The sequence below is a fragment of the Spinacia oleracea genome, chromosome 2 (genome assembly GCF_020520425.1).
Source record: "Spinacia oleracea cultivar Varoflay chromosome 2, BTI_SOV_V1, whole genome shotgun sequence".
Classification (NCBI taxonomy): Eukaryota; Viridiplantae; Streptophyta; class Magnoliopsida; order Caryophyllales; family Amaranthaceae; genus Spinacia; species Spinacia oleracea.
Genome location: NC_079488.1, coordinates 99,481,344 through 99,495,357, shown reverse-complemented (window position 1 = coordinate 99,495,357; position 14,014 = coordinate 99,481,344). Strand labels below are relative to the sequence as shown.

Here is a 14,014-nt window from a genome sequence, read left to right as displayed (position 1 = left end):
CCGAATTTCACTTAAACAACAAACACTATTTCTACCTCTTGTGCTTTGCTGCATCAATTCTTAAAGTTCATAGCCTTTGTCTCTTTTTTCTAAATTTAAGGCATTATTTCTTCTTATACAAATGATATTGTAAAGTATTTTTGAAGATTCGTCACTAGATAGTGCAACTTTAGGACCTGGAATAACATGTGATTGATACTTCGTATTATTTTCTTATACAAATATCAAATATATAGTAACTATATAAACCATATAGTAACTATATAAACCATATAGTAACTATATAAAACATATAGTGACTATTATTAAAATATAGTAACTATTGAACACATATAGTAACCATTATAATCATATAGTCACTATCTAAGAAGCGGACAAATACATACTCTAAATAACATAGTACATAATGTAATCGTATAGTAACTATTATTTATCAAAAAGTCACTATAAACTGTTCATAACATAATAACTATCTTAAACACATAGTTACTGTTTTAAACTTATAATAACTTTCTAAAAAATATAGTGACTATTTTAAACACATAGTTACTGTTTTAAAGTTATAGTAACTTTTAAAAAAAGTATAGTTACTCTAAAAACTACTACTAACATAAACACAACGAACATTACAGTGACTATTAAAAACACCAATTCGCAACATAAATTAAAGGTGACTATATCATTTATATACTAACTATGTGAAACACTAACCCTAATTTCAACAAAACAACAAACATTTCGAATCACTCAACAAAATAATAACTATTGTACACATATAGTAACTATTAAAATAATATAGTAACTATTGTACACATATAGTAACCATTAAAATTATATAGTACCTCTTTAAACCATATAGTTACTGTATTACTCATATAGTTACTATTTAAAATCGTGAAGTCACTGATCGAATTCGCGAAGTGAAAACGATACTTCGGTAAAACACAAACATTAATTTCTTCAAAACAAAAAATATTTTCAATTTTAAATAAAAATAGACTTAAAATTCTTTAAAAAACAACAAACCGAGATGTGATCTCTAAAAATTCTTGCGAAGATTTGTAGGCGAGCGCAAATTCTTCGATTCGATTTCGGCAACGACGAACCTCCTTCTTGATCTACTACTTCCTCCAATTTTTCCTCATCAAATAGATCCAATCATAAGAATTATAAGATAATTACGGAAAAAATCGAACAAAACCTAGAAATTTGGGCTAAATTTTGAAAAACATAGAGAGAAAATGAAGAGAGAGAAAATGAAAGAGAATGAACAGAATGTAGATCTGAAATTTTGAAAAATAAAAAAGTTTAAAATGTATATAAAGTGGGCTAGACACAAATCGCATTAAAACTCTTCAAAACACATAGTAACTCTTTAAAATACATAGTTACTGTAATACGCATATAGTTACTATTTAAAATTACAAAATAACTGTCACGTGACAGTTACATATGTTACCCATAAAAATTACTCCGTTGCCCTGATCCACGCTAAGTTAGCATGGACCAGGTTTATATTAGTGTAAATAAAATTTTCTCCCACAATAACAAAATTTCTTTGTGACTCTTACATATTTGGATTCATTGTGTGTGGAGGATGATTTTGAATGAAAACCCATGACAAAAATGATACTTCCTCCGTCTTTTAATACTCGCAACGTTTGTTAGTTTCACGCATGTCAATGCACACCTTTGATCATTTATATCTTAAATTCTCTTTATGCAAAAATTATAAAAACTTGATATTTTGAAAATACACATTGAGACGAATCTAACAAGAGCTCACATGACTATGTTTTATCTTATACTCCGTATAAAAAGCACTAAGAATAGTCAAAGTAGATTATATGAATAGTGGCAAAAGTCCAAACGCTGCGAGTATTAAAAGACGGAGGAAGTATGAAATTAACAAAACAATTTCTAAACTACAATAAACACTCAGAAAAAAGTATTTATTAGCAAACAATAAGCAATGGCTAATTTTCAAACACAAAAACTAGCCGTTAGGCTTTAAAAAGATAATTTTAAGTTTTGGGCATTTGGTGAATTATGTTTTAGAATAGGAGTATTTGGTGAATTATGTTTTAGAATAGGGGTATTTGGTGAAATAAATTTTAAAACAAGGAATGGTGAATTTGAAAGAAGGCTAAAGGAGGACTAACGACGCGTCATTGATAAGGGTAGTTTAGGTATTAAGTCATTTGTAAGAGACATTTGGTGAATTTCTAAAAGTCGATTGGCATTTGGTGAATTCTGCCAAAATTCAAAAGTATTTGATGAAAAATCCGTATTTTTGTATCTTCAAGTGAGGTCTGAACTTACTAAGTTACTATGCATGGAGCTGAGTACACTGTAAATCAAGGCTACATTTTTCATTTGCTCATATAACTTGTTGTACAATAAAATTGCGCTTATTGTACAATAAAATTGCGCTTATATTGAAACATTGTTAACGTACTACTTGAAAGTTGAAACGAATCTCTTGTTGGATCAGGTCTATTTAATTATAAGCATTTCGCACACAATAATTATAAACCATCGTCCTTACATAGTTACATTAATTACGGTACTTGCATTAATTGTTGCATCGTCAAAATTGTACTACAATGAACCTATATATAGATCGAGTAAAGAGTACTTTCTCATTCATGCTCTACTTTCTCTTTACAAATAACTCTTACGTACTTAATTCTACAATTGAGAAAAAATAATAAGTTTGGAATCACGTACACATATCATACCATATGATATATGCGTGATTACACACACAATAGAATAAGAATAATACGTTACAGAGTACTACGTATATAATATTATAGGAGTATATATTGCAACTACTTTACTACTTAATTAAAAGGAGGAAAAACATTGATCATGGTCCGAAGAATTGGAGTCTTCGCAAGGAGAATGATTATGCCTGCCTTCATATGTTGTTATTACCATTCGACAATCTTCCGATAGCCTTTCCACTCTTTTCTTCACCCTACAATTGTTATGTGTGCATCGGTAGTAGCTCCTGTTAATCATACATTCATGGCAATACCGGATTATGATTAATTAATTAATTAATTATTTAATTATTTAATTAATTAGAGATTCCTACGAACAAACAATAATATATAACAATATTCACTAAATAGTGTGGATGTGTTGGCGAACCTATCACACGATAACACGTATTACGCATGTATAGAGTTGATATCGTCCGGGGTCACATATAGCCACCAAACAACGTGTAATTAAGCATCTATTGGTGTTCCATCAATAACTTAGGTTAGTGAATCAATCACCATTATGCATCATGTAATTAACATAATTCATGTGTACCAACTTAATGATTTAACAATATGATCATGATAACTTTAAGAGAGGATATTAGTTATGGGGTCATATAGCCTAAGTAAAGTCCTTCCAAAACCATTTTAAACATCAAGGGAAATTTCCCAAATCATTGTGCGAACTTTATCTCCCATTATTTGTTGGTACGTAAGTAAGTACTACGTAAGTAACATGTCTATTATACAACAAAGTATACCGTACTAATCTTTCATTGCTCAAAGAGCATTATTCCAAGAAAATCCATACGATGTTAGGGGTGATGGATGTTATCCCACTTTTTTTACTAACGTCATAACTGCTTGTCGTATGATCATGTCGTGTGGTCAAGTTGTGTCGTGTCTGTATGTCCTTACACGTCGCCTGGATTGGTCGTGAGTGACGATAGAAAGCATACGAAGGGATAATATGTTTAATGATATGGGCCAAGGGCCAAGCCGCAACGCCGCCTAAGGAGTTGATCAGGTCAAAGCAGTAACGGGAGACTAATCACTACAAAATTATGCATCAATTAGAGATGGATTTTGAGACGGATACAACAAACGTCTCAAAATTTAGACGGATTACTAAATTTCGTCTCTAAATTAAAATTGAGATAGAATTGTATAAGGAGTTTCAAAAATTCCGTCTCAAATTTGTAATGAATTTGCAAGAATTCCGTCTCAAATTATTTTGAGACGCTCTCTATAGAGACGCCCTACTTTCGTCTCAAATCCGTCTCTAAGCATCATTTTGAAACGGATTTGGATTATATAGAGACAAAATTCCTCGTCTCTATAAAATGATTATTTTGTAGTGAATTAAGTAAACCATTTTGCACGAGCGGAAGACGTGGAGGAGTTAGCTGCTCAACTAACCCTTATTCTCTCGGGATACTCTCAATTAACAAACGTAGTTGTTGCCCTAATACTATAAAAGGTCCCAGCCGACGCAGCGTCAAGCACAAGTTCTCTCAAGCATTCAAGCACTTTTACTCTTTCTAACATTCTAGCAATCATTGATAATCATTGCATTTAATTTATAATAACACTTAGTTAATTTTACTTAGATTATTCTTAGGGATTATAGTGGATTGGTGGGCTCATTTCCACCAGCGATTTTTCTCCCTATTCCTGGGTTTTCCGCGTCACTATCTCCTTGTGTCGTCTCTCTCTTTTCTTGCTTTCTTTATTCCTTTACTTAGTTAGTGTCGACACAAGTCAAATGTCGTTCCTTAGACGAAGTTTGGCATAAACAACGGACAAAAATATTGAACGACATCTAGGAGTAAGATGTAAAATATCACTGAAGGAAAACCTTAGACGAACGCATATATATCTAAGGAAAAACAAGTTAATTTTTAATGGTAAACATTAAGGGGGTGTTTGGTTAGCAGAAGTTTGAGGGAAAAAGAGCTTTCTGAAGTGACTTAGAAGTTTGACATTTTGAAAAAACTAATAGGTAGTGTTAGGTTGAGAGAGGTTTGGAAGAGAGTTTTGTGCAAAGTTAATTCTCAAAAGCTCAACACGAGAGTTTTTTGTAGTAAGAGGTTTGAGAAAGTGAATGTGAAATGAATATTTTGTTCTAACATTGCCTAAAACTACAACACTTACCAAATTTAGCATCCTACATTATTTCCCTCCTATAAAATTGCTCACGCCTCCTTCATTTCACCCATTTTGCTACTCGTTTTTTTTTAAAAAAAAATATGTTTTGAAGGGAACATTAATATCGTTTATTTATTCAATGCTTATTTACAAAATAAAAAAAAATAAAAAAAATTAACATAGTAAACTATTGTCTAATATTAATATGAAAAAAAGTACCGAAAACCAAAGTATGTCATTGTCCTTAAAGGTCACGTCATTTCACATATTAAACAACTAACGACTAATTTACCAAGCACTTTTACGCAGGCAGCAAATTCAACCGGACAACTAGTCATTCCAGCTAATACAAACAACTAACCACTAGTCAAACCGGCTAACAACTTATAACAACTCCTAACCAACAGGGCCTGACTTATATAATTAGTAGAATGATTTAATTTGGTTAACTAACATCTAATTATATCACTACAAGAATTTGAGTCATTAATGACAACTCAATAATGACAAGCAAAAATAAAATCGCAAATGTCTTTTGTGATGAGACTAACAACTAAACAAAGAAGGGAACAACCGTCGTAAATGCTTTTTACGATGGGGTAACGACGGGATTTCTGTCGATGACGGTCCTCTTTTATGACGGGTTTGCAATAGAAAATTCTATTACTATTGGCTTTTAGCGACGAAATTTCCGATTCGTTAATGTTAATATATAGAACAATTTCTTATTATGTATCTCCCTTAAATCACGAAGCTATGATAACAAGAGATTGATCGATCAATATGATATGATATATTGATATGATAACATATGCCATACGCAAATGCAAATTTGTAGACGTACTATTTAGTAACAGTACTGTTACATAAGAGTATCTTTATAAAAGAACGTACGAAAAACATGTACAGAATGATGATTAACCGAAGCTTTTTACGAAGAACAACACTGTCGGTCTAGATATAATGAAGTTGTTGACTGAAATGAAATGAGTAACATAGTAGTATATTCTGAATCAACAAACTACAACTACTAAAAGACGACTTATATATGGTTGCACCCACGCACACGCCCACTCCCACTCCCACTAATAAGCTAGGGTTACTACTTGAGTATTTCTACCACTTCTGAGTTCTGACACTATGCATGTCTCTCGATCAACTCTTTGGGTCTTTAAACAAATTATGAAGAATATATATAATGGGGGCTTCACCGAAAAGGCTACGTATACCCCCTGTGTATGGAATAGTGTCATACCCTGGGCTGTGATTGGTTTAGATTTATAAATTTCATGTGGGGTTGTTATTTTAGATTTAAATTTAAATCTCATGTGGGGTTACTTATGTAAAAACAACCAATAGGAGCCCAGGATATGGCACTATTCCATACCCAGGGTATATGTATCAGCTTCCGGGCTTCACCGTTCAATAACTCTCTTTTTGATCGACCAATTATTTTTATAATTTTCGATCCAATCGTTAAAAAAACCTCCCAGCTTTTCACACATTAAAACTCTATTATATAAGGAGCACGTTGTAGTTTTCTTTTTAGGGAGTATATCTCGTAGTATTGTAAGAGGCCATGCATAAAATACTTTCACGAATTATTTATCACTATATTATATTTAGAAAATCTAAATGATTTTCGGACCCTCGATCAAGACAAAATTAGGGATCACTCAAAGGGCACTTTAAATTGATAGATGGACCTTAATTAGTAGTCTCTTTCCAATCGGATCCAGGAACTTATATAGGGTATGCACATTGCTAGGCTTAGAATAAATTCAAATCGTTTATAAATACTCACATATCTCACTAAAACATGCATAGATTGGATTGCTATCAATCTAGATCACCTTGTATTTCATTAATTTGTATGCATCAGAATAATGCATGTACGTTACTAGCTTCTCTACCCTTATTTCCCCATGTAACGATCACTACAAAAAATTGTACCATTAACGATGGGAAATTCCGTCACTAAAGGCCAATAATTGTTGATTAATGACGGAATTTCCTGTCGTGAACCCGTCATAAAAGGGAGTCGTCGTTAATGGAAAATCTCGTCGTTAGCCCGTCGTTAACCCGTCGTAAAAGACATTGGCGACGGTTGTTCCCGTTTTTGTTTGTTTGTTAGCCCCGTCGCAAAAGCCTTTTACGACGGAATTTTTAATCCATCATAATTAAGTTGTCGTTAAAGATACAAATTATTATAGTGAACGTAGATACGCCTCCTCTTTCACTGTGTATAAATGCATAATGCGTATATTTGATAATTGATTAATCCCATAAAAGTTTTTTAGGTGTATTTTATTTTAAGAGAAATTAATAGTCGAAGTTAGACCAGAATAACTAACATTTTAAGTCGCCAAATGTATAGACATATAGAGTACTTTGCACACATCACCGTTTTGAAAGAAAACTACTCCGTACACTAATTTCAATGTATTTTTCCTTCTCAGAAAAAGTACACTTGAGGCATGCTAGTATGCACAAGTTAAGTGCATGAATAATAAGTTGACAAATCACAAGATTAAGCAACTAATTAGTCATCTTAATTGCCCGCAATAAAAGCAACCTAGCTAGCTAATTAGCTGTAACAATCATGCTTCTGTTGATTACACAGTTAGTTATTGAGTGGATCAACACTTCAACGGGCAATAACGTAACATCTCCATAAACAAAACGTCACAACCCTTTCATTTCAAGCTCCATTACTTTTATATATAGGGTGATGATAAAGGTCGCAAGTTGCGATAACATGCATTTAGTTGTCGCAATCCTACGTGTCAGGTTTTAAATGGTACATATGAGCGCCACGTAGGTCATGCGTTATCAAAATATTTTTACTATGAAAATATGTAAATAAGGTAGTCGATACAAATAAGCCGCTCTCCCATCCTCTCTCCCTCTCTTATTTTCTAGGGTTTATTTTCTTGGCCGCCGTAGGACGGAAATAGTCTAATTTCTTCGAAAATTAGACTATTTCCGACCATTTTCCTTCATTTAATTCAGTTATTGTCTCCTAAATTCAATAAATATTCACCATATGGCCGAAGTTTGTCCTTGTTCTTTAATCTCCCTATGGTGGAGTTAGTATTAGTATGTTTGGTTTGTCGTTCAGTGGATTTATGTAGAATTGATTCGTTGGTAAAGTTTTATGCGGGTTCGCAACAGATATCAATTTTTCGAGTACATTCAAATGAATCAAGTAGAAATTAATTTCGCGGCTACAACATATCGTTAGACCCTCTCTGTGAAAAGGCTGCATGTTCCAGCGTTATATACGGGAGACGTTCTACAGTGCAAGATTCATTCAACGACAGTAGTTTTGATGAAGGAAACATTATTTTGATTCAATTTGTCATACATTTGTTAGATCTATACAGATCTTGTAGATGCCGTAGGACTCTTTATTAATGAATAAATTTTCCTTTCAAAAAAAAAAAAGGCAGTCGATACAAAGAAGTAAACAAATATTTCCTATACAAATCATAAATAATTTTTAAAATAAAAAATTACATTATTCAATTTGTAAATTAGAATATTAAGATTTTCCTACCTTTTTTGTAATGTATAATACGTTATACTCGTATAAGTTAAATATTTTAGTTTTCAATTTAAATCATGACACATAAGCATGTCATATCATCATTGTAACATGACTTAAAAACCTTTATCAATTTCGTTATACATTTATACATATGTCATATGCCCTCATTTCAAACTCCGTATAATTATACTTCGTAAATAACTTTTATTAGGTCGATTTCATACATACTCTCTCTGAGGCCATTAGTAAGAGTACGGTATAAATCAAATACTACATACTAATCATCATTAGTTCATAAAATGTGACTCTTAATTCAGGACATCCTTTAAAATAGACGTACATATACTTACCTATAATTTTCGAGATGGGGGTATGCATATATAGGGGCTGTGGCATTATAGCGCGCAAGCAATGGACATTATTGTATATATAATATATGTGCTAATCCATCTGTTCCACTTTCTTATCAATACACAATATATGTATACCACATATTGTGGCCAAAATTGGCCACATGTTTGTACGAATGTTGCTCTTAATCATCTCTCTAACCCAATATATGTATAAATTCAGTGAAAATGTGATCTTGTAACACATAGGATTATTAGGCACCCATGATTTGAAACAATATATACTACATAGATGATGATCATGGAATGATGTGAATCTAGCGCAACCAATTACCTTTTAACCGATAAGAAAGTCTTACAATGATTTTATCTTGTATTCTAAACACTACAAGAAAAGTATTATTAACGATGAGATTTCCCGTCGTAAAAAAACAATTAACGATGGGATTACTTGTCACAAACATGTCGTAAAAGGGGCCGTCATAATTGACTACGCCGTCTCAAATAACATGTAGATCATTTGATTTTTTGGGTTAGGTTATGACGTGTCTAAAGCCCTATCGTACAAATTTTCACATAAAAGATAGGATTTAAGCCCGTCATAAATATCTTGACCGTTAATGAGATTGGTTTTTTTAGTGAAACCAAATTCCCAAAGTTTCCTTTATTTTTCAGTAGTATATATATATATGAAATATCTTATTTCTCAATAGATGCATTGCTTTGAATCACACCTTACATATATTTGTTGATTCACCACCAATATATCTAGTTATAATTTGATATTTAGAGAAATGAAGAGTGAAATTGAAGTATAATGCACACACATGTATATCACAATTATCAAGTAATTAACACATCAAAACATCAATAAATTGACAAAAACTCAAGCAAATTTAAAGCAAATCAAGTCAATTGAATTAAGTAAAGAAATGTGTGTGTTAGGTACCTTGGATGAAGACTATTCTTGACAACTTTCTGACCATATTTGCGCCACTTATAACCATCATCAAGGACATCGACATCACTCCTTGTTTGAAAACAAAACCTTGGCTCCCTTAACTTCCTCCTTATCTTCATCTTGTTCTTTTCTGAGCTTGAGCTCTTCCACCTGTCATTACGTACAATTATTTACATGTTATTGTTCAAACCGCGTCTTAATAATAATCTACAAAATAAATACCCGGCCGGTCCCTTTCAATCCAAATTTATTATCGCGCTTACAATGTTATTTCTACTAGTAATGCGACAACTACATAGCACATGCACGCGCACTATGTATAGCATTGCATTTTGTCACAAGGTTTTACTATTTTACAATATTGACAACTTAGGTAGATATGTTTTTTTTACTATAGCACTTTGGTAATGGATGGTTTTATAATTAGATCAATAAAAAATGTTTAAATTAATCAAATTTGATATATGTTCAAGCTCTACTTCTTAGGGCATTTACGTACTTAATTAAGACAGATCAATAAAAAAAAAAAAGTGGTATTTTTTTTTCTGCTTCTTGTACGTCCGTCATTTATTATCCTCAAATCGAACCAAACACGTAGTATTATTAATTCATTGATTCGCTAACAATAATTGTCTAACTTTTTTTTTTGTTTTCGTTAAACATTTAGCTGAGAGGGAATTGAAAGAAGTTGAGAAAGAAAATGAGTACCAAGAATGGTCATCAGCTCCATCGTTACCGCGACCATTACCATTGGAATTGTTCCCAGCAATACCTGATTTAGGATCTGATAATCCCTCCACCTGAACAATAATAATATCATCATGCAATTCATTGTTAAAAAGTATGTATATACACTACGGAGTACTAAGTATGATCGCAGTACGTATACTCGATCACATAAATACATACGGAATTATGGAGTACTTCGTTTGTACGTGGAAGTAATTAATGTTAATTAGTACGTAGTACTCCTTATCTAATACTACCTCCGTTTCAGAAAGTTCTTTACGGTTACTATTTACACACGGACTCCAATGCAATATTTAACTACTAATATATCCAATTTCGTATGTGAAAAAATCATTAAAAAATTGATATTTTGAAAATACATACCGAGACCAATCTAACAAGATCTTACATGTAACATTTTGATGTATATAAATAGTGAGAATTTACGGTTAAAGTTTTCATATTTTGGACACATATTCTAAAGCGTAAAGAACTTTCAGAAACGCGCTCCCAACTTCCTAAAGAATCGAGTTAACGATCTATATATAAAAGAAAACATATACTTAATTATATGAACTACGGTGTATTAACCTGCTGATCAGTAGTATTACTACTCCATGAGTGTCTGCTGGTGACATAATTATCAAAATGACTAACAAGCCCCTTGGTAGCTGTGGTGGTGGCAGTGGCGGTGTTAGGTGCATCGGAGACGATAGGTGGAGCTCGATGATCCGCGATCTGATACGAAGGCGGTGGTGGTGGCGGCCGTGGCGGTTGATGATGAGTCAAGAAGTTGGTGAGCATGACATGTTGGTTAGGATGATCCAAGCTTATTTGAGGAAACCCTTGTAAATTTGTACTATTATTATTATTATTGTTATTTGTAGAAGTGTTTTCATGGTGGTGAATCAAGGACATATGGAGGTCATAGTTTGGGAAATTGTTGTTGGTGCTTCTAGTATGATCTCTTTCCATTGTTTTATAAAAATCAAATTATCTTTTGATCTTTTTCTTGGAGAGAGAAAGGAGAAGTTGGGTTTTTTCAACTAGTAATAATAAAACCCTTGAATTTAAAGTTATTATGGAATATTTTAGGACACTCACAAATGACACAAGCACTTTGATATACTTGTATACTATTTCAAAAAAGTTACAAATTACTGTTTATGTTCTTTTTGCTTTTTTTTTCTTTACTATTCCTTCTTTTCTTTAAAGAAATAAAACCTAGCTAATACGTAAACACGGTATACATTTTTTGTCTTTAAATATTTATCATATTCAATTCTTATCACGTTTAGGGGTGCATTCTTTTGACCTTAAGTTCCAATCAAGTTGTATAATTAAGTTTTAATTATGTATGTATATAAGCTTACTACGTACTATGTATTTTGTAACTAATCAAGTCCAATAAGTTACAATAGTCTTATCAGATTTAATCAGGTTCATAAATCATCTACTAAAAATAACGCACCCAATAGTCTTAAAATATATGTTGAGTGCTTTTTTTCAGTAGATAAATGTAATATTGGGTGCGTTCTCTTCAAATTCAATAATACTATATTTACAACCATCATGAATCCCTTTGGACGCATATATATATGAAGCTAAAACTTTGGAGCTATTAAGAGAAAGATTAAGAAGGTGGAAAGGGAGCTAGGGGAATGGCAGAAAGGGATACCTGATGCTACAATGCTAGAAAAATGTAACTCACTGACGCGAGAGTTAGACGAGCTGCATAGGCGTGAAGAAACATATTGGTATGCCCGGGCAAGAGCAAACGAATTACGTGATGGGGACAAAAACACCTCATACTTTCATCATAAGGCAAGCTCTAGGCAGAAAAGGAATAAGATTGGTCGATTGAAAGATCCTGAAGGGGTGTGGAGGAGTAGTGAGGAAGACATGCTGACTGTTGTGTCGAACTATTTCACTGAGTTGTTCACGTCGAGCCAGCCTGACATGCTAGACGAGGCATTAGAAGGGATCTCCCCGCTTGTTTCTGATGAGATGAATTATGCACTGGATGAGGTACCAACGGGTGAAGAAATCTACCATGCACTCAATCAAATGCACCCGAACAAGGCGCCTGGACTTGACGGTATGCACGCTTTATTTTACCAAAAATTTTGGCACATCGTTGGCCCTGATATTACAGTGTATGTGCAAAATTGGTGGAAAGGGAACATTGATATATCGGAGATAAATAAAACCTGCATCGTCTTAATCCCAAAGTGTAAGGAACCGGAACAAATGGGGGACTTTCGGCCAATTAGCCTTTGTAACGTGCTATATAAAATTGTGTCAAAAGTGCTTGCCAACAGGTTGAAGGTGATACTCCCGGGCCTCATTTCGCACCACCAAAGTGCTTTTGTGCCGGGTAGACTCATTACCGACAATGCAATGGTGGCGTTTGAGGTTTTCCATGCTATGAAAAGGAAGGGCGAAGGTAGAGCGGGCACCATTGCTTTAAAGCTCGATATGAGCAAAGCATACGACAGAGTTGAATGGGTTTGTGTGGAAAGAATTATGCTCCATATGGGTTTTAGTGGCGGCTGGGTGCAAAGAGTAATGTGATGTCTGTGTAGTGTAACGTATGCTTTCAAGATAAATGGTAATGTGAGTGGTGCGGTGACTCCCTCACGGGGTTTACGGCAAGGCGATCCCATATCGCCATACCTCTTTTTGTTATGTGCAGAGGCGTTCTCCTCTTTACTGACCCTAGCTACAACGAGCGGCAGGATTCATGGTGCGAGAGTGTGCAGAGGGGCCCCCCGGATCTCTCACCTTTTCTTTGCTGATGATAGCATCCTTTTTGCTAGGGCGACGCTTCAGGAGTGTTCTGTGATAGCTGAGGTGATCAGCTTGTATGAAAGAGCATCGGGTCAGAAAATAAATTTCACTAAATCTGAAGTGACGTTCAGCAAGAATGTAGCTGCAACAAGGAGGGCTGATATTTTGAATGTGCTTGGGGTTCGAGAAGTTGCACGTCATGAAAAGTACCTTGGGCTACCAACAATAATCGGTCGATCGAAGAGAGAGGTGTTTGCATGCCTAAAGGAGCGAATATGGAAGAAACTTCAAGGTTGGAAGGAAAAATTATTGGCTCGCCCGGGAAAGGAGATACTGATTAAAGCGGTGGCACAAGCTATCCCCACATATATGATGAGTGTATTTCGTCTACCTGATGGGCTGATTGATGAGATTAACTCCATGCTAGCAAGATTTTGGTGGGGGGCTGACAACACGAGGCGCAAAATCCATTGGGTAAGCTGGGAAAAGTTGTGTCTCCCCAAATGCATGGGTGGGATGGGCTTCCGAGATTTGAAGGTATTCAATCAAGCACTACTAGCCAAGCAGGGTTGGCGAATACTCACCAACACGAGCTCTTTGGTGCACCAGGTTTTCAAGGCTAGGTACTTTAAGAGTTCTGAGTTTACAGAGGCTAATAGAGGGCATGATCCTAGCTTCGTATGGCGGTCAATTTGGGGGGAAAAAGCTCTAT

General features: G+C 34.1%; 1 protein-coding gene across 1 annotated transcript; it reads right to left on the bottom strand.

Moving 5' to 3' along the window:
• Positions 1-2,619: 2,619 nt before the first annotated feature.
• On the bottom strand, positions 2,620-11,594 carry LOC110803942 (probable WRKY transcription factor 12). The gene is made up of 4 exons (XM_022009495.2): positions 11,104-11,594; positions 10,492-10,583; positions 9,772-9,933; positions 2,620-3,016 (listed from the first exon to the last, which is right to left on the bottom strand). Exons 1-4 carry the CDS (start codon positions 11,485-11,487, stop codon positions 2,851-2,853), a joined length of 804 nt encoding a protein of 267 aa, XP_021865187.2. The 5' UTR covers positions 11,488-11,594; the 3' UTR covers positions 2,620-2,850.
• Positions 11,595-14,014: the final 2,420 nt, after the last annotated feature.

Bases quoted from the DNA above. Each gene is read 5' to 3' on its own strand.
- LOC110803942 (XM_022009495.2), bottom strand. From the start codon at position 11,487: ATGGAAAGAGATCATACTAGAAGCACCAACAACAATTTCCCAAACTAT. The intron at 9,934-10,491 runs GTACTCATTTTC...ACGTAATGACAG, and splicing joins GGAGCTGATGACCATTCTTG to GTGGAAGAGCTCAAGCTCAG. The intron at 3,017-9,771 runs GTACCTAACACA...TATGATTAACAG, and splicing joins AAGAATAGTCTTCATCCAAG to GAGCTACTACCGATGCACAC.